The 27891-nt window shown below is 37.7% G+C and overlaps 2 protein-coding genes across 2 annotated transcripts in view; both read left to right on the forward strand.

Annotated features, from left to right (window-relative positions):
- MINDY3 (MINDY lysine 48 deubiquitinase 3) overlaps positions 1-20091 on the forward strand; it is a 50761-nt gene extending 30670 nt beyond the window's left edge. Inside the window, exons 11-15 of the mRNA XM_083863236.1 lie at positions 9090-9162; positions 9982-10054; positions 15014-15101; positions 18098-18169; positions 19023-20091. Of these exons, the coding sequence (XP_083719362.1) occupies positions 9090-9162; positions 9982-10054; positions 15014-15101; positions 18098-18169; positions 19023-19172 (456 nt within the window). The 3' untranslated portion in view covers positions 19173-20091. The remainder of the gene's footprint in view (positions 1-9089; positions 9163-9981; positions 10055-15013; positions 15102-18097; positions 18170-19022) is intronic.
- A 5782-nt stretch (positions 20092-25873) lies between these two features.
- Positions 25874-27891, forward strand: part of ITGA8 (integrin subunit alpha 8) — a gene marked incomplete at its 5' end in the record, with an annotated part of 117414 nt that continues 115396 nt past the window's right edge. Inside the window, 2 exons of the mRNA XM_083864930.1 lie at positions 25874-26061; positions 26185-26309. Coding sequence (XP_083721056.1) covers positions 25874-26061; positions 26185-26309 — 313 coding nt within the window. The remainder of the gene's footprint in view (positions 26062-26184; positions 26310-27891) is intronic.

Raw genomic sequence — 27891 nt, forward strand, 5'->3', positions numbered from 1 at the left:
CCTGCTAGTTTACAAGTCATTGTATTGTACGCACACAGTTAGGAAGATGACATTAGTTTTCTTAATAGTTAATCTGGCATCAAGCAAAGACTTAAAAGAAGGGTGTTAGTTAAAAGCAGTAGAACACTCCTTTCCAGAAATGTAAACATAGTGCTATGCTCCAGTGTCCACACTATGCTTTGGCACAGTGTGTATTTATGGCAGAGATAAGGCAGAGGTAAAAGGTGCTGTTCATTATAAGATGCATCCTCAGCACATGGAGAGGGGGAAAATACAGTTTCCTTTTTTTACCCCAAACAACTGCATATATGTGTGACTGTCAAATGATATCTTCTGTATCAGTGTTGTCTTCTGTAAAGCAGAGCGAGTCAGTAAATACACCAATTTAGGACAGCAAACAGTATACTCATAATCAGTGGTAATCTTCATGGAATCATTCCAGAAATGGAATTTTGAAAGAGAAATTTTGAGTCATTTCCACACAGAATTTTTTATAAGAGCCCTAAAAGCTAAGCCCCTGTCTTCCAAAATATGGAATTTAATATGCTTATAGTAACACAATGAAGAGAATGCAAATAAAATGAACAACTTCTCCACATACCCTATGTACCTTTACATGAGGTAAGAGGTAGAAATCATAAACCTTGATAATGCTAGGCTCACACCATCCATACTTTGCTTTACAGAGCACCTTCCCTTTTACTTTATCTTTTAATTGTAGCCTACTAACTGTATATTTTTAATACCAGATAATGATACTGGGAATACTGAGACTTAGAATTGGGAATGTAGTATTTGCCATGTGACAGAATGGTAGTTCCAGCTTAGGAACTGATTATCTGCCTGTTGTGGGTTCTGTTTGAGAAAATGACTCTATGAATGGCTGTTAATCCTTGTTCCCTTGTTACAAATACATGTTCTGGATGGAATCCGAGGAATCATTCTTCCCCTTACAATTTTACTTCCTGAGAAAATATCCTGAAGTCATTAATGTATTACAGAACTTAGGAAACAGAGAGTTTTAAGTATAGTTAGTGAATGTCTATTAATGATATTTTTAAGTGAAGTGTTCTTGGGCAAAACAACAGGGAAATTATTTTGTCGCCATTTATCTCTTTGAATGTTTTTTCTCCAAAATGTCTGAAGACCAGATGTTCTTTCTGAGCAGGGCACCATGTATCCTTGGAAGTGGAGGCTTACATATTTTTTTATTCTCTTTAAAGTCTACTTTATTCCCATGTTCCCACACCCTACTGGGGATAAATGCAAGAACTAGACACAGTAAATGAGACTCCCAACATGCCAACATATGCTTCAGTAATAAGAATATGCTTTAAAATAGTAACCGTTGTTCTATTCTGAAACCTTGTGCCAAGTTCTGCTTTTTCCAAAACTCAAACACTGCCTAATAAACCTGTGACATGACAGGCAGAACTTTTGTAGAGAATCTCCATCAGGAGACTTTGGGTCATTTTATAAGTGGCAGGAATCTGGTTGAAATCAGTTTGGGTTGTAGCTGTTGTTTGATCCACAAAACCTTGATGCACATGGCAGCTGTGGAATGCCTGGGAACATAGAGTGAATCCATATACAGCATCAGATTTAATCCAAGTACAATCTTTAGCAACCAATTTCTAACCACTTTTTTAAAAGTGTTGAAACATAAGTTTTTCATGTCGATAGCAGCTTTGTTGCATACAAAATAAAAATAACATCTTTGGTCTCTTTTGGTAAGGCAGCTCTGCTTTCAGAATTGAAAGTTTAAATGTGGAAGGATAGAAATACAGAAAAAAGGCAGGGACAAGGATTGTCTGTGGAGGAGGAACCTTTTAACTTCTAGCAAAGATGAAGCACATTTAGTGATATTTTAGATATTGCCTTCATTTTCTGTCTTTCTCCTCTTACATAAGAAATTACATGTGATTAACTATGTGAATAACATATTCTTTTGTTTCTAAAACTGTAGCAATCTCATTTCCATATTTAAGTACATTTTTTCCAGTGTTAGTTTGTTTTACATAAGAAGCTTATGAAATCTGTTTTCTTTGTGTGTTACAGGGAGTCCAGTGCCATTTTCCTCTACCAGTTGATCGTTTAGGGTATCTTATATGCGGACTTTACTGTTACAGAGGTGTGCCAAAGTTGTCAGAGCCTATATGAAAATATTGAAGCAGTACAGGTGTATTTAGAGAAGAAATTCAGTCACTGCCTATGTGTTGTAAAGAAAGCTCATGCAGTTGGAGTGAAGTGAGATGGGCTTTACTGTATAATACAGCTTTAATGGAAAAAATCACCTGTTTTGTATTAATAAAAGAATAAAGCATTCTGTTTTTTATAGAGGGTAATTGCTCTATTCTGCTACTGTTAGAATTAGCTACCTGAAATAATATACTTCAAATATGAACATAAATGATGATACGGTTTCTATAATAAATGAAACCATGATGTTTGTGAATATTTAGTATTTTCTCTCTACATGTAGCAACATGTGCTTATAAAGATTTCCTGAAATACTGCTTACCAATACTAAATAACAGTGGATCACATGCCATTATTAATATACTCTTTTTCTTCACTGCTTCACAGAGCTTGCACGTTTCGCATGGAAAGCCATAAAATATTACTGTTAAGTTAATAAGCCCGTGTAAGAATTGTCCTTTAGAAACACTTGACATATTTGAGTTATAAAATAATTGATCCAGTCTATTTTCAAAAACATTTCATCATTCTGGATTGAAGCAATCCAGAGGATTTTCATCATCCCAAGAGAGAATTATATGGTTTAAGTGTGAAACTGAATACTGTAAACTGGTTTCCAACATTAAGTGTAGCTTTCAGTATTGTGAGAACTGTATTTAGGAAGATTTAAATTTCTGCAATACACCTTCACTGGTTTTAAACTTTGCTATCAAATGTTCCTGACTACATGTTCATTTCCTGCCTCCTTATTGTGATTCTGAAATAGAATTAGTATGTTAATACTCACACTGCATTGTATGCCAATCAGCTCATGTCTATAGGCGGAAATAGTATTAGATGTAGAAATAGTATTTAATACTAGATATTAATTTTTTTACATAGAAAAAGGGTAGCATAATAATAGGAGCTAAAGTACGTCTTGAATGAATTACATTGTGGAGCTTTTGGAAGTCATAAAACATGGAATTTGTCCACTTCCAGCTTGATTCTTCTTAGGAACAAAGTTTTGTGCTTGTATAGCATTGCATTCCGTCTTCCAAAAAAAAAAAAAAAAAGGCTATGTGAATATAATTTGAAAAGCTGCCCTTTCGGATTAAGCTTGTGACTGGAGAGTAGTCTGTAATTTAGTTATTAGATAAGAATTCCAGTAAAGTCAAATTTGCTGACTCTTGGCCTTTAATTCCAGTACTATATTTTTACTTTCAAAGCAAAGACCTTGTTTCATGTTGATGAGCAAAACAAGCTAGTAACTGAATTAGAAAAATACTATATACCCAATCTTTATTGGTTTACAGTAATCTCTTGTAATCTGTCCATGAAAGTAAGGAACATGTTGAAGAAGCTCCTGTTTTTTAATAAGTCACCAAGTGAATTGTTGCTTTTTGTGATGTTTCAAACTAAACCACCAACATCTGTGGCAGTGTAGGTCTTAAACCGGTATTCACTGTACTTTTGAGTTTCTCTTATTTTTAAAAAGTGCAACACTATGGCTTTTCTTTATTGGCTGTCTTGTTGAACCAACCAAATATATCCTTTCCCAAAGGAACTGAGGATAGATTGTGGTTTCTGTAACTTACTTGAGTGTATGTTAAAAGCTCCACTTTCCAGATGACTAGACTGACAGAGTCCTCAGATTTCTGTTATTAATTCTTCTTCTTTGGTTTGTGTTCACTTTTCTTCCACAGCCTCACTCCACCCTTGGATCAAGTAGGCTCTCTTTTCTGTCTGGTAGTATGGGTGAAGGTGGAAAAGAATTCAAAGTAGTCCATATGTAGCTTTTCATTCCTCCCTATTGCGAATTCTCTTCTGTGCTCAGCAAGGTACTGCAGGTACTGTAGAGTAAATGCAGTTGTTTTACTTTTGCAAGGCATTGTACAGCAAGAGCCAGTTTGCTTCCTTTTAACCACCTCGTTGCAACAAATTGCTTGTCGTGAATATTCCTCCACCACCACCACCACTATCCATTGATGAACACTTTCAGAGAAACTGTTGTATTTTCCTGGTCTAAACTGCAATACAAGGCCTGTATTTTATTTTCTGACCCCTCATAAGAACTCTGCTACTTTGGGGGTGGCATTCTTCCTTTTGTGTCTTTTTCTTCTCTTTGTATTCAAGAAAAGTTTTATTTTTTTGCATTTTCTGAATCCCAGATAGACTCATAGCCCCTCTTCAAGCCCCAGCTTAGAAGTATACAGTGTATGATCTTTGACACCTGATGTTCTGAAGTGGAAATAGTGGCCACAGAGCTCCTGTATAGTGACAGAAAAGTCTAGGGCTTTTCCTTCAGCTTTTTCCATATTCATCTCTCGAGTGGGGAAAAAACCTTTTACTCCTTCAAGTATTCTTTGCGTATGTTCCAGTTGTTTGGAATTTTTTTATGCCTTCTCCGGTGGAAGATAGTATGCTGCAGAGCAATGGCACATTCCATTGGCCAGCACAAGAAAATCATGGTAAGCAGTCTGTGCAGGGCACTGCCCCCTGCAAACTGCCAGTGTGGATGACATCCCTGAACACAAATGACAGTCTTGAGCTAGTCTTCATTGGCCATCCCCCTGTTCAGAACTAGACTCACAGTCTTAAATTAAATTTACGTCAAATAACATCAAATGGTTTAAGACTGACTTCACAGATAAGTACTCTAGGATTTGACTTGCTTTGTTGCCACGGCATAATTCTCCAACTGTCCCTTCTCAGACAGACCCTTCACAATAGTCTGCCTGTATTGACAGTAGATGCTATATTGGTATTTTTAGAACCAGTAACTTCATACCTCAGCTGTGATGCCTAAGAGGAAGAAAGATCTATGACCTTTCCATAACTGTTCAGTTCTTTGTATGATGGCAATAATGACCTCCCATTTTAGATCTTAAGGACTCTCTTTTCCTTGGTTTGATAAATAGCACCTAGGAAAACCTACAAAAACAACTGTTCTTTAATTTCAAGCAATACCTTTCTCTTGAGCCTTCTTCATCTTAATGAGAGTCATCAAGTGGATTTTTATAACACTCTAAGACTTTGAACCTATTTTTGCTACTGTAGTGATGATAGCTTTCCTGCTTTTCAATTGATTCCAGTCTGTATTAAATTTTACTTCTTGGTCTTCTTCCTAGCCAGTCTCTCCAAGTAAAACTTACCTTTACGACACATTTTACTCATTTGTATGTGTGGTGATACATATGACACTTCTCCCTGCCCTCAAATAAAGCAGCATTCAATTAATTCTGTTCTCTCTTAGTTAAGTGAGTTGCTGTATCTCAGGCTGTAAAGAGCATTTCAATTCTGGTTTTCGTACCAGGATCCCTTCACCTTTTGAAGAAGAAGGTTATCTGTGTCCTTCTGTATGGTCCTTCCAAGCTTGTCTGTCCGGCTGGCTCTGCTCTTCAGATACCGTACAAACAAGTTAATCCTTTGGATCCAGATTTCAGACAGAGACGTGACCTTGCTTGGAAGAATGGAGTGGACTCACACTTGGTGTTACTTTGGAAGGGGTTTATTCAGGGCGGAAGCCCAGGTGATCAAAGCGTGAGTGCCTGCGAAAGTTCTGGCTTGCCCTTATCAACATGGGCGTTACAGATGGAAATGAAGGGGAGGGGTTTAGGTACAGGGGGCTGGACTTTGACATGTAGGGAAAAGGGTGTGGATGATACCCGAGGCCTGGCAGAGCCACCTGGCTTCGGCAGAGCCATCAAGTACCAGGGAGTGTCCACAGATAACATACAGTAGGTCTACAGTGGCCTAGGCCAAGGCTGTTAAAAAGATACAATGGGCAAGCCAGGCTTATTATGTGAGTTGATTACAGTGATCGAGGGAAGCGGGGTGGGGGTAGGAATGAAACCTTACAAAAACTTATTAACAAAAATTACAGACATTTTAGAAAACCCAAAATGCACACTGCAACACTTCTGGGTACATGCAGTGGATGTGGAGATTCATTGCAAATGAATGATTATAGCCACAGGAGGATCTGCAGTTGGACATTCTGATTTCAGAGCTCTCTCCAGTTGGAGATGCATTCTGGTCATGTGTGTGTGTGAAAGACCTGTATGTCCAAATTATAATGATACAGTTACATAGTACATTTGTAGGACTGTGTGAAGTGTCTTTTCTTTTTCAAAAGGTAATCTCCAAAGGAATCTTGCTGACACATAAAATCAAATTTCTTTTTGAACCAGCTCCTCACTGAGATGCTCTGCCTAGCATCCAGTTTCAGCTATCAGTTGTGAGACTCCTGTTTCCTCTGTAAAATTGAAATTGGGCAATAAGTTAGCTAGAGAGGTCGGAATCAGTTTCAGAGATCACATCAACCTTGTTTTCTTAAGAATCCCTTTTGGAAAAGCTGATGCCTTGAAAGCCACTGATTATAGCATTGAAAAATACGCACTTTTCTCCATAATACAAGACTGGATTTAATAAACTTCAGTTCTCCAGATGCGATTAAGTTACAGCAAGTTAAAAAGTTGATAAACAATCAGTGTTTCTATATTGTTTCTAGGTAAATTTTTAAGAAGGAAGTTAGTATTACAATATGTAATTCTTCCACATATCACTCAATAGTGATAGTGTAGAACCATAAATCAGTTCATATGCAAGCAGATTTCGTTTTTCAGAGCAATGGGTCTTCCAGGGTGTGACTTTTATAAAAATTCATAGGCAGGATTTCAGTGTGGCTTAGCCATTATGTTCTGCTTTGGATTCGTAGAATGAAAGGTTTGGGAATGTTTTCATTAAAACTTATGAAGAATATTTTTTGTCTCTCAGGCTAAACACAGGACCTTAAAATAACTGGTACTACTGATGAGAATAACTTTTCAAAGTAATATAAAATGACTTGTTTGTGTATCACAAGAGCCAATGAGTGAAACATGATTTTTGGGACATGTTGTACTTAGTATTGGAAATAATTATTGTAATTAACTGTTTATGAGATTCCCTTATATGGAACTTTCACTGCATGGGTTACATCAAAATACAATTCATAAGGCTGGGGTGGGGAATCTATTTTGGCACATATGGTGAACTATCAGCTTGGGCAGCTGAAATATGTTTTTGTTAGATGTTTATCACATTTTCAGCTTTATTGCATGAAGGAGCTATGGTATTTTTTCCCCCCAGATACAAATATATGGACTAATTGAACTTCTAAAATTATCTGCATACTGGAAATGAATGATATGATAAGTTAAGAGGTCGTATGAGATTTGTATATAAAGGATCTTGCATTTTAAACTTTAAATAGGACAACAATCTCAGTGAAAAGTTAGAATTATTTGACAGGTAAGAGAGGTTAGAGTTTTGGTCATCTCACTAAGGCAGACTTCTCTAAGTTCCATCTGAAGTTACTTGCTTAGAGCATCAGTAAATCACATTTAGTGAATAAAAAATGCTAATATATAACAATATGGAGGCTTTATCATATTTTAAAGTTCCTTTGAAAGAGAAAATTCTCAGTATGACTAAAGCATTTAGTGACTTCAACTCTTAAGTTCTTCCCATGTATACACACATGAACTGAAAAACTAAGGACCTGGAAGATTAAAATGCTAACAGAAATACGCAGTGTTTGCAACTGGACTATCAAAAAAAAACGTTGGCAGTTGCAGAAGAATTGCTTGAAAGAATCTGTTTTGCATCACATGAAACTGTGGAAAGTACTACATTAACAAGATAATTTGTGGGTAGGGAGGACAACACAAATTCTAGTCTTTATTCTTGGATTACAATAAGACTGCGTGGAAGGAACTGCATACTCATAAACCAAAGTAGAACTATGTCGTTTACATTTGAAATTATGTATCTGTGCCATTGGAAGTTACTTTGGGTTATACCCTTCCATACCATTGGAAATTCTAAGAGTTCTTCCTTGTTATGTAGGCTTTGCAAGCTGCTGATTTGTTATTAAGAAATTACCACTAAGATATCCCTTCTTCAGAGTTAAATCCTGAATATTGAAATCACTAATCATCTTGTTAATAAGCTCTATGTGCTATGGCATCATTGATTTTAAGCTGAGAAATATTTGCATTAGTTTATTGTAATATAGTGTGATAATGAAATCTGTTCCTGCTTAGTATGTTTTGTATTCCAAATAATTTAAGAGTTGGTCACATATTACAAAATTTCATAGTGTATGTATGTGCCTTATATAATAACACAAGTGTTACCCATTATGGCAGGGTATGTGCTCAACAACTGCACAACTTCATACATTATTTGGCATCATGAAACTGTGTTGAGCTAATACAGTCTTTTTACCTGAAAGTACTTTAAAGGATTTTAGAACATACGTAAACACAAAGATACACTGTTTAAATATTAGTTTTCTGTAAGTGTTTTAGTTATTAATTTATAAAATCAGTGAAAAAATTTCCATTAAACAGTGGACTTGTTTCTATTAAGTCATATTTCTGGATCCTTAAAATTACATTATTGTGATACTGAATTAACATAAAAATCTAGCATTTATATTTCCAGTGTATAAACCAAGCAATTTTTTGAATTGTTCTCATCAGGAGAGATTAGCAGGACAAAGGGACTCCTCCCAAATTAGTTTCTTCTGTGTGCTTTCCCACTTGGAGCTCTTGAGTATAAATGATTGGAATTGTAGTTTCCAGTTAGCTTTTGTGCCACAGCACCCACACGAAAAGGCTCGCATAAAATTCTTCTAGAAGTTTGTGGAATAACCTTTAGCATATTTCTTGATAGTTTTATGTCACTATTAGCAAAATTGCCAAATTACTTTAACTTTTCTTCTGTTGTATTGAAATTTTCATTTATTTATGTTCCAACTGGGTGTAGTAGGGCTAAATTTTTTATTAGTAATCTGTATCTGAAGTGAGAATATTTTGTAAGTTTTCTTTGTGGGTTTTTTGTGGTTTTTTTTACCCCTACAGGACATGGCCCTTGTTGCTCCTGAAGCACCTTCAGAACAAGCAAGAAGAGTTTTCCAGACATATGACCCTGAGGGTAAGGGTTGTACTTTGCGCTGAAACAAGATTTTTTAATAGAAATATACTCATTAAGTGAGGAATGAAATGCCTAGTTCTTAAGAAAAGTTCAGTACAGGAGTCAATCTACAAGTGATATTGAGCACCCTGGTCTACTGGGAGATCTCCCTGCCCACAGCAGGCAGGTTGGAGCTAGGTGATCTTTAATGTCCCTTCTAACCCAAACCATTCCATAATTCCATGAAGAAATTATCTGAGAATTCTGCAGTAAGGGAAGTTGTGTAATAAATAGTAAGGAGAGTTTTTAAGAGTTTTTTTTTTAACCTTGTTATGGTCTTTGTAATTAACATAAAGCTTAAATAAAATTTATCTTATATTAAATTTTCATAAAACAGCTGATCTGATAATGATTATTCTTCATGAGATTTTGTTCTCGAATGTATGCAGCATACACAGAGAATTTTCTTGTTTTGGAAAACAGATAATGTCTAGCATTCAGGTACTATTTTAACTAATCAAAAGGGAAAAGCAGTACAGTTATTATCCCAAGGTACCTAGTGGACAACTCTATACAAAGATTGAATTCTTAGCAAGTATTAAGCTTTTAAGTGTATCAGTGATAAATCCAGTTTCTGTATTGTATTTCCTTTTTTTTTTTTTTTTTTTTTTTGTAAAGTATGAGAGAAGTGTTTGAAAACTCCTTTCCTTCTAGAACCCAACCATTTGCTTGCAATTTTCACAGATTAAGATATGTTGTATTGGTATTTTTAAGTGAAATTTGTTCTCCTGCAAAGCATTTTGTTTCTTTTCCTCACAAGAAACTTTGCTTCTTCTTCAGATAATGGGTTTATACCTGACACACTGCTAGAAGATGTAATGAAGGCTCTGGACCTTGTTTCAGATCCTGAATAGTAAGTATAATAAAATTTAAATACTGCAGAAGTATCAATTAATTACATTAATTATTATTTAAGGCTTTTTCTTGATTCAGTTTACCACATATCTATTATAATATTGGGTTGGTTTGGGTTTTTCTCCTGGTTCGATTTTTTTTTTTTTCCCAGTTTACATTCTGGGCACAGAATGTTATTTTGAAATGTTAAGCTTTAAATTAAATGGGAGGAATTAAAATTAAGATGTCTCTAACTTCGGTAGTGATAACTACAAGCAAAAAAATCCCTCAAACCCTACTGCATTACTATATATTGAGGAGATAGTTGGGATTATATTTCTATAAATTAATGTGGGTGAAAGGTTGTGACAGAAGAGCTAAACAGTCAAGGTATTCAGGGGCAAGTTTGGATTAGCACTGGATCTTTCTGCAGCATTGGAAGCTGAAACTGCTTCAGTTAGTTTTGTTTCCACCAGCACTCAGGACCTACTAGTGTTTATAATTGCCATTTATTTTCAGAAATAACATATTGATTCCCAGAGTTAGAGTTAAAACTCAAATGTTTTAGCTCTAATATGGGCAGACAAGATAATATTAAGTGACAGCAGTTAACCTTCAGTGTCAGAACTTACCATGTCTTGTGACTAAATGGTTAACCCAGAAAGGAGAGCTGAATACTTGTACATTTTTACTGCTCCAGAAGTTACTTCTGCTCTCTGGTAAACATTTGGTCTAGTTTAGTTGGGTCAAAACTGGAATGACTGTGGAGACTGTGAGTTTACTTACCACAGCCCTCTGAAAAGTGATTGAGCCCATTTTCTCTCCTTCCAAATGTTTGTAGTGTAATGAAGTTTACTGAGCTGATCTCTGGAGGATAGGTGTAAAAATTGAAATAAAGAGATACCCAAACCAAAAGAAAGTACAGGACAAAAGCCTCAGTTTTGTATTAGGACGTAGTATGAGTAAGTGGTGAAATCTGCAAAAGACTTTTTTTTAAAAGCAGGTGAAAGAAAAAAGGCCATTCTTTAATAGATCTGAAAAGATTTCTTTCGCCTTTTTGTTCTGCTGTCTCAGTATATCTGCAGAAACCCTCTTTTGTCATTCAGCAGTTTTTCCATTAGGCTATTTGTCTTTTAGGGCATTTGTGGCATAAGCCTGTCCTGTTTTGTTGTGCATAGCACATAAAATATAAATTGATGTACGAAGAACCAGTCAAAAGACCTGCTGTATTGAAAAGCCATGATCAAACCATGGAGTCTTAAATCATCTCCTCTGAAAAAATATGTTGCCTCATACTATTATCTTGAGAACCTGTTCTGTTTGGGTTCTAGATGTTCTGGCTTTTTAGTGTGGAACAGAAGTATAAATAATGTATTTCAAACTCCATACAGGCTTTTTTGCTTGTTTTTTGTTTGTTTGTTCTTAAGGAAAATCAAAGGCCTTGCCTCCAAACATACTGTTTAAATTTGTGATTCTCTAATCCAGGGCTTTAAGTTTCTCAGAATCTCAGAAAGTATAAAGATCAGACCTGATTAGAATTTTGGAACTGTAGAGGAAAACTCTCTAGAGCAGACATGAATTATTCCCAAGGTGACTTAGCCGGTACTGAAAGCCATTGCTTTTAGTAATTTTCTAGGCTTTTAGGAAATGTATCTGAGAACTTTCTTGTCTCATTTGTTTTGCTTGTTTCTAAAAACCATCTGATGCCCTTTAGGGCACAAATTTGAGCGCATCTGTCAATGCAGGTTTAGCTTTCTTAAAACATTTTATGGTCTCTGTCTATTTAACCAGTAGTGGAGGTTACACACTTCTCAGCCATAACAGTACCAAGGCCATCACCCCAACACTTGAAACCTCTTCAGTCCAGGTGCCAGGCTTTGCACTGAGGAGACTGAAATGCAAGCACACGTGTTCAGTAGCTCTGCTGTGGTACCAGTAATATTGAAAGGTATTAATGATTTGTTGTAAGTTAAAACCCCAGTTGAAACATAGCACAATCCAAGTTTATTAGATTTACCCTCCTGCTTAACTGATTGAATTGTGTACACTGGCCAAATTTAAAAACTTACGTGGTGGTGTTTTTTTAAACAGTTCTTGTATTTCTTTAGTGAGTATATACCTACTTTAATTTCATGGTGTAATTTTAAGTGCATTTAAAAATTTATCTGTTATGGTTCTGCTTGAAAACACTGTTTTTGCAACTCCATTGCAGCATTTCAATAATTTGGGCAGGTTTCAAACAGCCACTGAAATAGCCAAAATTTTGTACTTTAAGAAGAGTGGGAATGAGGAATAGAAGGATTGAAGTCCAGTATCTTGCAAATCCTCAGTGGTGGTTTACTTGAGTAGTGAATTTTTTTAAAGATCATAAATTAGCATAGTTTATAGGATACCACATTTAGTATTACGAATTTTAAAATTCTTCTTCCAAGGACAGAATGTATTAACAGAGCCACTCTCTTAAGATTTGCATAATACATCCTCTGTGTGTTGAGGGAGAAACAAAAAGAATCAAAATAATTTACTATTAGTTCTATGGCAGGACCAAGAAAGGAAGTTACTTAAAGATGAAGAAACTTAAGTAGTAGCCAAAAGGACAAAATGTTTCTTTGCAACAATCAGAAAGACCTTGGAAACTACACCTTCTCCCCACTGCACCCAACAAAAGAGACCTTGGGGGTGGCTCAAGGCCTAAGTAGTAAAAGAGGGATCTATGAGAAACTAGGAGTGTGTCTTCTGAAAGGAGAACATAGTGCAGACATTTTAGAAAAGGGAAGAATCTGGATTTATGGTACGTTAAATGTAAATACAATATAAAACACAGTTAAAATCTGTAGACTAATAAGGAAAGTTATAAAACTAAAACTAATAGTATTCTTCTGAGCCCATCAGTGCCAAGAGGCTTGCAAGACATTTGTAGTTCTGACAGATGATTCCCAATGTCTTAAAAGTATTTAAAGTCAATTAGAAAAGTGCAGTGAGTTCTTCATATTCACCAGAGAAGCTGGTAGGGAGCAGTTGTCCTCACCACTGGAGAAGATTAGAGTGTTTCCACACTTAAGCCTTTTCATGAGTGGTCAGAGTAGCTAAGATTCTGAAGTGTCAGAATAAGTAAAAAATCCCCAAATCCTAAAGAAACATCAGAATGATAGTGCTGAACTGTTTTAGGTTACCTACCACTGTGAACTGCACTGGTACCAAACAGTATAGGAATGAGAAATGTGACAAACAAACAAACAATAGGACTTAGAAAAGGATTTGAAGGCTTGTCTAGGGAAAATTCACATGTAAATATTTCTTGTGCAGAAATGGAATAGGAAGGAATATTTTTTGTAGATAAAGAATTGATCAAAGAATAAAAATGTCACTTTTCATTAATAGAAGGGGATAATTAGAGGAAATATACAGGAATTTGTACTGAGTGTGATTTTTGTTACTTTACCAGCGAGGATTTGACAATAGGGATTTGTATTGATTGTTGCTGATACAAATGTGTTGGAGATACTTAAAAAAAAAGAATGTGTAAGAGCAGCAGAAGTTACTAGAGATATGGTAACAGGGAAGTGTCAATAAAGTAAATGTGGATTGGTTGCTCAGGGGGATAAAACAGGGCTGATTTCACATACACATTGTTGGTCTGTGAACTAGATTCACTGGTAAGGAAACAGATCTCTAGATTAAATTCATAGTGATAGACATGTGGAGTGTGATTCATAGGAGCTATGTGATTATATAAATGCCTGATTTTTCACTCCATCTTGGAAAAAGAATATTGTAAAAAGGTATCAGGAAGGCAGCAGGGCTAATTAACGATACAGAATGCCATTAGTGCAAGGAAAAGCTTGGTTATGACTGTTTGCCCTGGAAAAGATAGACAACCATTGACACAGTACACAGGGAATAACTGTTAATTGCTTCACACAATACAAAAATGAGGTGTCATCAAACTGAATCAGGTGACATGGTCAAAACAGAGAAGACACCTATTCCCAGTATCCATAGTTTAATTCAAATTTTTTGACTGGAGTTTATTAAGAGCCAGAATTATAGATGGGTTCAAAGTCAACTAGGCACATGCATGGAAAGAAAAATATATATCTTTGTGTTTTAGATACTGCCTGTCACTGAAGATGTCTTTGGGCAGCAGACTGCTGGAAATGGGGAGGGTAAACTAAGGATGTGTTTATTCTCTGTTATTCTCTGTCATAAGCATCCACTACTGACCAGTGTCAGGAACAGGATACTGGGCAAGACGCTCTGTTGGTTTGATCCAATGAGGACATTCTTGTCTACGGTACAACTTGGAACTCAAGCAGAGGGCTAGGTAGATGCAAATAGATACAATCTGCTGCCTGTAGAAATATATTGCTTAAATAGATACATAGTCTTATAACTGGCCTTCGTTTGCAGTGACCCAAAATTAGACTGTAGTCATGTAGTAAGGCTTCCAGATTAGTATTGTTAGTATTTCCATTGTTTGTTGGTTCTGGCTTCTTTGATACCAAGTACGTGATGTAAATAAGAAGTGTATCTGTTAAATTTAATTTTATTTCAGTGTACTTAGAAAATCTTGGAAAGTTTTCAAATCTCTGCTTAAAAACAGGTTGTTTGGCAGTAACAGAGCTATATTTGAAAGATGACTGTTTTTTGTATCTTTAAAGAATGCTTACAAGACAGCAAAATGCCTTTTAGGCTGTAAACCTGGTTGTAGATTATATGGGTTTCAAATTATTTTACCAAATATGGTGGTCTTTCAGAATAATCACTTATTTAATTTAAAATAACAGATTACTTTTACTTAAAAATAACCATGTTTTGGCAACTTGCATGCCATTCTGGTGGATTTGTCACTTACGATTAAAAATAGAATAGTATTGCTATACTTGGCAGTCAGTACTGTGGTAATACAGCATAACTTAGTCATGCAAGAATAAAAGTGTCTAACTCATACTTTTATGTTCAATGTTTTTAATCTTAGTGTAAACCTCATGAAGACCAAATTAGACCCAGAAGGACTGGGCATCATACTACTGGGTCCCTTTCTACAAGAATTTTTCCCTGAGCAGGTAATCAACATAACTGTATTGCTGCAGAGCATTGTTTGTTCTGTTTGGCTTCGAGATTCATTAAAAACTTTCATGAATATCACAGAACTAATTTTTAAGTATTGTGTTCATTCAGCTTAACTGATCTGCAAATAACTTCTGTATTCCACCACAAATGGTAGACTTCTGTTTTCTATAACAGGTCCATGATTTTGTCAGCTTTACCCTGGAAGGAAAACTCCGTTGTTCTAAATTTAACTTCAGGAAATATATAATCATTTTGTGTAGGACATTGAATTGTTTCTTTACTCAGAAAGTTCATCTGAGTTTGGTCTTTTGAGAATAAATTTCCATACTGGTTTTATCAATATTAAAAAGGTTACCTGTAGATGGGAAAAGGTTGCAAATGGAAAAAAATAATTTAAATTATTTTTAGGTACATTTCTTGATAATGTAAATTTTTTCCTAGTTTAACAAAAAAGTCATGATAGACTTAGGTTTAACATATGTAGAAGTTAGGGTATTTGAAAATTATTTTCAAACTCTCTGTCTATTCCATATATTCTTTAAGACTGCACCACTACTGGTTAGTCTTAAAGAATATGTTCTTTAAGAATGTAAGTGCTAGGTGTTAACCTAGCACTGCTGTCCTTTTTCCTTTGCCTTGGATCACATTTTCCTGCTCACACACTGCCTCCCTGCCACCAGGAGTGTCTTTAAACAGATTTGTGGTAAACCAGAACAGGGAGCTGGTCTGGATAAGAGCTATCTTTGCAGGTGTGTGGGGGCTTGTTCCATGGCCATGCACATGCCATGCACATGGCAAAAGAGAGCAGGTTTACCTGGGGATAGAAAGATAGGCTGGTGGAAACAGAAGGACTGAGAGGAGTACTTCTTTAAAGACTTTTTAGCTTAATGTGTCAATGAAACTGTGTGTCTTCATTTTTACAGTCAAGAAAATGTGAAACTGATGGGTTCAAGTGCCTTCAGCAAGATTGTTTTTGTTAGGATTGTGCAGCACTGGGTATAGTACTATGAAACATGGTCAGTCAGAAGACAGTAGAATTGCATTGCCAAAGGTGGTAGGGACTAAATATATCATTCAGAGGCTTTCATCATCTGGAGGAAAGAGAAAGAGGAGTTAGTGTTCCTTTTGTCTGGCCTTTTAAAATTATATCTGCCTTGTATTTTTGCCAACTGTTTCTTCTTCCTTTCATTTGTTTATACAGAGGTAGAAATGTATGTACAATTGAATATAATTTATTTCTTACAATTATATTACATTTGCAAATCTGCAAGACTCCACTGCTTCATTTTAGAATGCCTAGAATGAAGTTCAGAATGCCAAAGAACATCCTCCCTAGTTGGCTGTGCCTAAACTGTCCAGTACCATGAGCCATAGGGAAGTGGAGGAGAAAAGAGCCATTGTATGGGGCTGCTGCCTCTCCTGCCTGTCATAAGGGCATCATTGACTGAAGAAGGGAAGCTGGAGAACAAAGCAATCATGGGCATACCCCTGCCTTGGTCACCTTGATGGAGGAACTCTGCCTCCTGTGAAGTTGGAGCCCCCAAGTCAGTGCCTGTCTGTCAAGTGCTAATTCCCTGCTACATGTGGTTCCCCACCACTCAGTTTTGCCTGTCCTGTAAAACTTTCACTGTCTCCAGTAAAAAACATGGGAATGGTTACTGCCTTATGGGTGCTATTTGAGCAATCAGCATGTTTGGGACTGGAACCTGCCAGTATCCATTTTTTCAGTCTTTCTGTACTCTGTGAATCAGGTAGCAGTAGCCCTTACCCATACTGACACCTTGCTCAGAATTCTTTCTGAAAGATTTAATATCTTTATTTCAAACACTGTGAGGAAATAACAGATAGCAGTGATGGTTGAAATTGTTGATGTTAATATTTGAACATATAGCTGGGGCTCAGGAGATCTCAATTTGATTGCTTCACTGAGAATATTCAAACTCCTATTCTTACTCTCTTAGAAAGTGCCCAATTCCACCTCAAAAGCAGGAAGGTATCTCAGCTTTCCTTCTGAAAGCTGCTGGCTTAGAAAAAAAATATTCAAAGCTGTTCAGCCTGACTCCTTACTACTTAGGGCAGTCACCTGGAGAGGGGGATTCCCGAATTCCCTACTAGCCCTTTTTTTTTTTTTTTTCCCTTTTTTTAATCTCTGTGAAGCAGCTTCTCTTATCTTCCTTTTCACCATCCTCCCTCCACTGAATAGCCTGGATGGGTGTGAGACCCCCATAGAGAGACAGAGTTTGTGAATCATTCAGGAGTAGAAAAATGAATGAGGGTTTTTGTAATCTGAAGGATGTCCTGTAACCTGAGAAGATTTATTCTTGTTCCAGCCTTTACTTCCATGTGCTCAAAAAAAGGGATAAGCTTTTGTTTGAAGCCTGGTCCAGTAGGCATGAAAGTGCTGATACTACACCTGGTTTGTGTTTCCTGGTTCAGGGAAATCCAAAGCTTTCAGTCCTCTTAGGACTGTGGCATTTAAACACCTGGAATGTAAAGATCACCAAGAGCCAGTACCTTTGCTCTTGGACCTCGGCAGAACTGGTGTCTTCAAAATTGGTTTACTTAGACCAGCATAGGAGTATTTTAGCCTTTTAGCTCTCAGATGGAGGGCCAGAGATTGGATCTGGTCCTTAGCAAAACACTTTGTGGTATCCAAACTCATAAATAAACATGCATGTGACTACTGCATAAAGTGTCTGACATTAAAAATTAGAATGGCTTCTGAATGGTCAGTGCTGAAGTTGTAGTTCAAATGTACAGGTAAACACAGAAAATCATGACTTGCTCTAGGGGCATTACCCATTAATTTACTGACATTTGGGTCTTTATTTTTGATAAGAAAGCTAAAATTAAGATTTTGTCACCTAAAATAAATGTTACTTTTTGTTTTCTTGAGTCTTCCTGGTTGAATGCATCTGTCTAGTTGTAAAGAGAAGACAATCAAGGCACAATGGATGCCACATGAAATTAACTATTTTCTTTCTATTAGGACTCCAGGGTTTCAGAGTCATTCACTGTTTACCATTACAATGGACTGAAGCAATCTAATTATAATGAAAAGGTAAGATTTGCAATTAAGCCCTAATAACAGTCACTAAGCAAAACTGAATACAGTTACAGGCAAAATACTCTAACTTGAAGCAGACTTTTAAAAAAGCTGTTATTCTGATAATTTTCTTCCAAAATTATGTATTTGGAATTGGAAACTCTTTTGTGCTTCTAATTGTATTTGAACTACTATACTGGATTGCTTGGCCAGACCACATCTCTGAAACTCTGCATATTTAAAAGAGCACTTCTGACACCTACCTGTCATAAGGGGGGGTCTGAACTGTAAGGAACAGTAGAGATGTAACATTTAAAAGATGCAACTTCTAGAAGTAACTCTACATCTAAGTTAGGTTGTTTAGAACACTTGTGAATATTTTTAGTAGTCCAGGCTTGTATCAAAAAATCAGGTTTTTTTTTGGAGCCATCTACTGAGGAAACAAAGGTGACTTGTTTCATTTTTAGTGTTCTTGAAACAAGTATACCAGACACAATATGACTGCTTCTAAGTTCCTGAAAGAGAATTTAGAGTAAAAGATTGTAAGGCATTAAGAGACATAAGGAACAAGAGTGACTTAAGATTTCTTCCAGAAAATACACCTACTCAGTCTTTGGAATAGCTTGTAGTTAAGTCCTTAAAATGACCCCTGTGAAATCTCCACCAGTTCCACACCTCAAAATGTAAGCAGAAGCATTCAAAGATTATGATTTTTCAACTTCATACTTCAATTTCATTAAAAAAAGAAGCATGTAAAGTTTCACAGATTTGATGTGTATCATAACAAATCATCTCCTGACCTGGTGAAAATAATCGTCTCATATTGCAGTTTTTGAACAGACTGACAGAGTTGGTTTTGCTTTGACAGGTCATGTATGTAGAAGGCACAGCAGTTGTCATGGGCTTTGAAGAACCAATGCTGCAGACAGACGACACTCCGGTGAAACGCTGCTTGCAGACCAAATGGCCGTACATAGAACTGCTCTGGACCACAGATCGATCTCCTTCCCTAAACTGACGTGTTGTCCATGAACAACATCTAGCCGTTGGATCCTCCAGTGGGGATACCGAATTGGAATTTGCTTGGGGAGTGGTATACTTTGACTGTGTGAAGTTATACACTGGTATCATTGAGGAATTGTAAATAATGATTACAAACACTTTTTCAGTGTTAATTGGAATATTTAATTTTTTAATCAGATTGATTTCTATTATAATAGTTTGTCTTTTTTGGCCACTGTAGTACTGTTAATGTGAGTTATCCTAAAAAAAAAAGCCTACTTATAAAGTCTTACCATTATTTTGCCATCTCATGAAGATTTGAAAAATTCTGATACTGCAGAATCTGCATATTAGATGTCAGATCTTTAAAACATGAAACATATTCAGCTTTCTCAGAGTCATATAGGCATGTTTTATTATTTAAATTATATTAGCTTACATTACAGTACCATAATGTGTGGACTAGACTGGCCTTTGCACTGGATATGTTTTAATGAGTTTAAATTTTCTGCAGTTTTTCCTAAAATCTAATTTTACCTAAAGAGCTTGCACAATGTGACATAAATATGATACCTTTTTAGGAATAAGTATAATTCTTTAAATACTCTTTCTTGGCAGTTGTATATTACTGTGGCTTAGTTATTGGGCATGTTAAAAGTGAACAAAAAATCTGAGGAAAAATAGATATATTAATATTTATTTGAATTTGTATAAAAGAAATGTAAAAACAGCAGAAAGAATTTCTTGTTCTATAATCTTTAAACTATTCAAAACTTACAGTATTGCCAAATACCTCTTAATTTGTCCAAACAGCAGTGTAAGCCAGCATTACTGTATGTGTTAAGTGCATGAGAACATCTGCTATTACATTATTATATTCCTTTATTTATTATCAACTTCTTAGCCCTAAAATAAAATCTTTTCCTTGAATCATATATTATTTAAAGTTTGGTTTACTTGGACTTGTTTGCTGCTTCTCTGAGATGAGGAAATGGGATCACAGGTTTAGAAATGTCAGCTTTCAAGTTGAACACATCTTGGGGGAGAAAAAGCCCACACTGATAGGTAAATTCCTAACTTCTGCACTTACCATGACCCTTCCTTATTGCAGACTGACAGCAGAGTATCTTAGTATTAAGAGAGTATTTTTGTTAGATTTCTTTTTCTGAAAAAAATAATTCCTGTGCAGATAACAATGATTTGAAAAAATTCCTTAGTTTTTCTTAGGACTTACTTTACTTAGAACACAAGAATTCTGCCTTGCAGTGTGGGCTTGACATTAAAAACTTGTGCAACAGTGGTATTACTGATGAAAAATATAGATAAATTAAGAGAATCTGCTTGTCAAGTGTGGAACTTTACTTTTCAAAAATACTCAAGCTTGATAGGCATTTGTTTTAGCTGGTTTTACACATTTAAGATAAATGTATTTAGACTTCCACTGACACCTTGAAAGGGGAAAATTAACTTTTCTTTCTCTTTCTCTTGAATTTTGGTGTCTGTCCTTGGCTTGTAATAGAATATCTCACACCATTTTTTGCCGTGAATCATAGCTTAAATCTGTTAGAATATGCATCTTTTTTTCTAGCCCACTCATAAAATTGATGTTCTATCTCACAAAAAAAAAAAAAAAAAAAAAAAAAGATCCCAAGCTGATGTGAGGGTCTGACTTAAAACTTCTGATGTAGTCTGGAGACATTTACCTGATGATGGCACGATACAAGAACCCTCATTCCTGTATCCTTTTTCCTTCATACTGCCCAGTTGTTAGAGGCCTGGATTCTGGTTTACTTCACTTATTTTTGGATTACAGAGGCTAACAAACAGTACTTTATGGCATTTAGGCAGCTCATCTGAGAGCCTCAGCCGAGTGAGCCTTTCTGGCCTTTCTTCCATGATGAGCAAGATGGCAGAGATTCTGCCTGTATGGAAATTCACTTTTTATCCCCTAAAAGAATGTGCTTATTTAGATGGCACACTTAAAACATGCAGGACATTAATATTTGCTACATTTGATTTGCGTTCATAGAAAAAATGTCTAGAAGCCTATGTACAGGTTGTTCTGCTCTAAGTGCTGCCTATGCATGTATGTATATATATTGCAGTTTGAAAATTGAGGCCTAGTCAATAAAATAAGAGCACTCTATGGGATTAAACACATACTGTAAGTAACCAGAGCAAATTGATAATGCTAACTCTAAAAAAGCATGTGAGTTAAATATGCAATTAAATGACATTTTGATTAATACACTAGGGATTTTTATGTATTGCAGAGTTGTTCAATTTTAATTGCCAAGGAAAGGTCAGTATCTTCTGGAAGACAACTCTTGTCCTAGCTGACAATGTGGTGCAGTTAGCAGGATGTTGGACAGTTGGTCTGGAAAACTGGCTTTTCCCTCCCAAAACCCTTTGAGACAGAAAATTGTTCAGATACATGTTAGTGTCTCTTTGTTCTAAATTCACTTTCATAAAAAAATAAAAGAAGGGGGGGGAAATGGTCCTGTGGTCAACTGCTGAGTAAATGGTAAAGGAAATTATTCCCACTTCAAGTTATACTGAGGTTTACAGTCAGACAGCTCCAAATAAGTTATCTAAGTAAATAACCAAAAGACCACTTCTAGTGCTTCATGTTAGCCCAGATGAGTTATATTTGAAAGGCTGAAGGCTAACAAATACATACTTGCTTTTGTTGAAGTCTGAACTGTTTAAGGTAAGCAGCCAGTACAAACCCAAATGTAAATACCCTTGTTAGAATCCACACAAAGGGCCCTTTAAAACAGTCAATCACTTAAGTACATGTTGGGCATTTTGGGTTTTGGATACTTTTGTTGAAGTTTTGATCCTTCAGACAGTTACAATTTATCTGGTTCATCTTTATGTTTGCTCTTATCTCTTCAGTTCTTGTGTAGATGAGTTTAGGTCAAAGAAGCCCAAGATGGGCCTTGGTGGAGCAGGCATGTGTGGGAGTCAAAATCCATTGGGGGAGAAGCATGGCTGTGTCTTCACATCAGTTCCCAAGGAGAAACAAGAACAAACTTCCCCTCGTGCAATGCACTAATTTGCTGTCCAACTAGATGAATGTCTGCAGTCAGGCTGTGGACTGCTGCTCTGGATGCTCCTGCTTGCAAGCAAGGCTGCTCAGCACAAAACACCAGAGAGCACATTCAGCTTCCTGAAGCTGTGCCAGCCCTGTGCTGCAGCTCTGCTGCTGGTGATAGCCAGAGATGGAGTGGGAACACTGGATCCACAGCTTTCTCTGCAACATCCTGTCCTTTGGGGTCTCACACAAAGTCTCTGCTTTCACCAGCATGGTAGATTGGCTCATTTGACTCCATTTTACATTGATTTTGTGTGATTAAACTAGTTAATAGCTATAACGAAAAATCAGTATTTCCAGATGTCTTGAAAAGCAACTGATTTTTCTGTAGACTGTCTGCCTTGATTGATAGATGATTTAATCTGCTCAATCTAAAATTAGCTTTAATGCTTTTCATGTAAGAATGACTTCTGCTAAGATTTTTAACTTGGACAATGTTCACAAAGGTGAGGTTCAAAGAAGAATGCTGAACATCTTTTGTTGGCATATCATCCTGGATTCAGATCCCAGAAACTCGCTCTTCTTTTTAATGCATGGTCACATCCTCATTTCATCCTCTTGCAACACAATAATCAATACAAAATACTGTCTATGCAGTTGCTCCAACTACAGTTCAGGAGAACATTTCTGGCCTACAGAAACAAAACTAGGAAACAATTGAAAGGTAAGTTTTCCTGTGGGAATTGGACATTTCAGCTTCTGTACTGCCATATTTTGAAAAGATTTAACGCTAATATTGTCACTAATTTTGATTAGATTTATGTTAAAAGCCCATGCGATTCTTTGAAATAGTTCCTCTGCTAGCAGGTTCATTACTAAATAATAGCATAGATAATATTAAAGGTCTGATAATGGAGCCTCCTACAAAATATTAATATTTAAGTTTTGCCTCCACAAAACTTTCCATAGAAGATTGGGCTCATCTATTTTTAAGATTGGAAGCACCATAATGACATACTAACATCACCAACTGCACATCATATTAGCTGTAGAAATTCACACCATGAATCTCACATTTTTCCTCATAAATTATTTAATCCCACATCTGGTCTTACATTTATTCTGTAGGATAGATAATGATTTTTTGACTCTTGGCTAAATGTTCTTATAAAAGCTCTCTGTCCTGGCTACAGGTGTAGTTCTAGAGCCTATTAAGACTTTTCAGTTAGATATTATAAGGAGTTAATGTATCAGATCACTGATATGCTAAAGTGTAAGTTCAGTCTACCAACAACTCGGGGGGGAGCTGCTTACCTCTTCTGCAGTGCAGATCAGTGCATGCTTCAAACATTTCTAAACTCCAAGGAAAGCAAGATATGATATGAGCTTCTAGTGATCAGAACAGGTCCAGCTTGTTTGGGGAAACACTGCAAATCCTTAGAGACAAATTACGTTCTTTTTATTTATCTATTTGAAATTATTTGGAATATCCTGCATGCATATATCTCTACTTTATAGAGAGAAAAAAAAGGAAAATGGTAGTGGGTGGGGGGGGGGGGGGGGGTCAGGGGGCAGGACTGCTGTAGGTTAACACTTTTGGAGTAAAAGGATCTTTAAAGAGAATTCCTTCTTTTCATGCTGCCCTGCCTTCCTACAGGTTTTAGCTCTGATAGCCATTTAGGGCACTTTTTTACTTTGTACAATTTAACTCAAAACAACCAGATTAGGTGGCATGTATTTTTAACTGAAAGGCAGGTGCAAGGGAGCACATGAGAACTGCCAGGGTTCTTGGTTATGCCTCTTCAGCTTCATTTGTGTGAACACTCATCTATCTCCAACTGTGCTAATTACTGAATTTTAACTGTTTTGGATGGATCAGTACAAGATGGCTACAGAACTAGAATGTTCTACCTTTTCACTTCTGAGTGCCAGTGCTCTGGACTGCAGTCTGAGCAGTCCTCCAAGCCCCAGAAACTACATTTGTGACACTCAGCAATCAGGAACTGATTGCTATGCTAAAAAGGGGAAGCATTATTTATTTATTTATTTAGCATAAGGCTAAATTCTAAATGCTTTCAATCACCATAAAACTGCATGACTGTTAAGAGTAGGTGTTAATCCTAAAGTCATTCAGGAGTACCTCCCTTCTGAATTTATTACTGGTTCTTAGATCTCTAAGAGATACTTGTACAATGTAAAATAATAAAATAGTGTCAATGGTGATGTTTCACTATTTAGCAAATAAATTTGGCATAAAAATAAGGCAAGCAGAATTAAGGGATATTACAAGCCTGTGGGGACAGCTAAGGGTCACACAGTTAATGCTGGAAATAAACACACAGTTCTATTTTTGTGAGAAGGAATGTCAGTCTTATCTGGATAATCTTGCCATAAAGCACTTAAAATAAAACAAACACAAAAGTAAAGTAACCAGAACTTCACAACAAAACAAACTGCTCTCAACTGCTTTCATAGGTAGATCTAATGTAGCATGTTTATATTGCTTTTCTATTCTTTTTATCATTTTCTGATTCTGTTTTGGACATATCTGTGTTATAAATGCTGAAAAAGAATTCTTTTTCCTTGTTGTTACAGAGCTGATTACATTGAAAATAAATTTTTTTTCTCCTTTTCTTCCTACCTTTGCGTTGGCCAGAAAAAAATATTTACTACTGTCCCCTTAAGATGTGGGTGTGATGCCTCACTTAGCTTTGCAGGGGAGGTGAGCATTTCAGGCAGGCTTTTCTATACATTCCTAACAAAACCAGTTTAAACTGTTGTGGAGCTTGCAGGGACAGAACAGTTCAGGAGAGGAGTTACAGAGCCCCATCCTTTTTAATTACTTTCACGAAGAGATTACTAGAGGAGCTTTCTAAAAGCACCGTTCCATTTATATGTGCCATGTTCAATAGGTTATTTCAGTGGGGAAAGCGGCAGGACCCCTGCGATGGAGCTGTGCTGAGGACTCCTCTGCGCCAGTGCGAGGGGCCGCCTTCAGCTCCTTAAAACTTCCCGTAGCCCGGCACCCACGGGGAAACTTTGAGGGCAACAGAGGAAATAATTCCATCTTCTAACGTGTTCTGAACTCTGTGCCCGGCTCTACATCTTTTCTCTGGTTAGAAGGGGTTTTTTCCTTGCTGGGGTTTTTTGGTTTCTATTCAATAATGGCCATGCCGAGCAACCAAATAACAATCTGATGGAGGTTTACATTTTTTCAATGAACTTCAGTTTGCTAAAACAGCTTTTCAAGTATCAGGCTCTTGAGTTCAAACCCTTGAAAATGATGGAAGTCGAGAGAAATTCAGCTGGAAACCACCAGCCCACACTCCGACATCTCGCCCGGCAAACACGACCGGCGGCCGTGGGTGGGTGCTGGGCAGTCCCGGTGTGCCCTGCCCGCCCGGCGGGTGCCTGTCGCGGCTCTCCCGGGGGAGCTGCCAGGGGTGCCGCCCCTCGGGCAGCGGGCCGCCAGGGGGCGCCCGAGCGCGCCTGCGAGCGGGGCCGAGCGGGGCCGAGCCTCCCGCGCCGCCCCCCGGACCGCGCACGGCGGCGGCCGGACCGCACCTCTCCGCACCTCTCCGCACCTCTCCGCGCCTCTCCGCCCCGCTCCGCACCGCTCCGCACCGCACGGCCAGCGCACGGCTGCGCTCCGCTCCGCTGCGCCAGCGGGAGCCGGCGGGATGCTGCCCCTGAGGCGCGGGCGGCCCCTGAGGCGCTGGCAGCACCCGCTGCTGCTCCTGTCAGCGCTGCTCTGGGCGCCGGCGCCGGTGGCTTTCAACCTGGACGAGGAGAAGCTGACGGTGTACAGCGGGCCCCCGGGCAGCTACTTCGGGTACTCGGTGGACTTCTACATCCCGGAGCCCAGCACGTGAGTGCCGCCCCGGGCCCGGGGCCGCTCCGGGAAGGCCGTGGGCGAGCGGCGGCGGCTGTGGGTGACAGCGCCCGTCCCGGCGTCCCGTTGGCCCCGGTGACCCCCCGGTGTGTTCCGCAGGGTCAGCGTCCTGGTGGGAGCTCCCAAAGCCAACACCACGCAGCCCGACATCGTGGAAGGAGGGGCGGTGTATCACTGCGCCTGGCCCGCCGCCCGCTGCCGGCAGATCCCCTTCGACAGCACCAGTGAGTGCGCGCTGTCCGCGTCCCCCCGCCGGGCCCGCTCCCCTCGGCCCCTCCGAGCCCCGGCCTGGGGCGCTTTGCTCCCGGTGTCGGCACTGGGATAGGAATCCCGCTCCGGAGAGTCTGAACCTGCTCCTGCAGGGAAGGGTTTAATGGTCTCCGGAGAAATAATAGGAGTGTGACCTCCAGGATCAGTAGTTCATCTTAATAACTGCCTTTTTTTATTCTTCTTCTTCTACTTTAATGAAAGGTATTTGTGGCAGATTCCTGCTTTTGGGAATACTTTTGCATGTTCAGAAGGCAAAGCCCCAAAAGCCTTTTCTCACACAACTCTGAACCATGCAAATTAAAGGATTTCTAATCTTTGCTGTTGTTTTTAACGAGGGGATTTCTCCTGTTCAGATTGATGAAGTGTCTCGTGTGGCATGCTTATTTAATTCTATTCAGAAAGCAAGAATTTTGTTTCAGAATACTGAAGCGAGATGCAAACCGATTTAGGCACAATGTGGATAGATTGTATCCATTTCTAAAATCCCAAGACAGATGTTTCTTATTTAATTAGAGAGAACACACGTTTTAAACAATTCAAGCTGTTTATGTTTTCTGTTGTCTCTTTATAGGTCTTGAAAATAATTTAAACCTAGTGTTTGCAGAGACACTAAAACTGATTCTTTTACTTAGGCAGACTTTTGACATCTTGGCCATTAAGCAAAATTTATTTTTCTTTAGGTTATATTTAATTTTAATATTTGTGTTTTATTGAAATGGAACACAATACAACTTTTTTTTCTGAAAGCAGAAGTTAAATTAGAAGAGCTCACTTAATTGTAGCAAATAAGCAGTGCAGTTCTTTATTCTTCCCAACTCCAGCTACCCACATCTATTACTGTGTTAGTGTCTAGGAATACTGTCAGGATGACTGTCCCATCATGCTGAGCATTCTTCAAAACAAAGTAAGTGATAGTTCATGTGTGTGAATGTGGCTACTGGGGCAGGTAAAACTCTGTACAGCATCTGGTTATAGATAAATGGAAATGTATATAAACAGAATGCATACATTATTTTAATTCTGATATGTCCTGAGTGTACATATTTAAAATAAAACCAGGAAATAGAGGAAATATTCATATATTTCCCATCTTATGGTTAGAGAGTTCATGTAACAAAAGTGGAATGTATTATCTATGCAAAATAATTTGAAGTTTGAATAGAAAACTTACAGCCCAAATGAAATTTCCATCACATTTTTTGAAGGGGAGTTTTAAAAATTTATGAAAATCTAGTGATGAAACCTAGAAGGACTTCTGAATTTCCTGTGGGAAACTTGAGACAACTCCAAACTCAAAAGGATGCAGAGGTGTCTTTTTGCAGATACTATTGTTTTGAATAAAGACACAAAGAAACTGAGGAGTAGGTATAGCAATAAGGCTTTGGACTGTATCACACAACTATTCAGCATGGAATCTCCAAAGGGTGGTTTATTCAGTCTTCCTGAGATAGTTGTGTCCCCTAGATAGAATCTTGGCTTGTAGACAGCGAGGTTAAAGCAGAGAGCAACCATGGTGTAGGAAGAGATGCACTGTCC

This window comes from Zosterops lateralis (genome assembly GCF_965231275.1).
Source record: "Zosterops lateralis genome assembly, chromosome: 1".
Lineage (NCBI taxonomy): Eukaryota > Metazoa > Chordata > Aves > Passeriformes > Zosteropidae > Zosterops > Zosterops lateralis.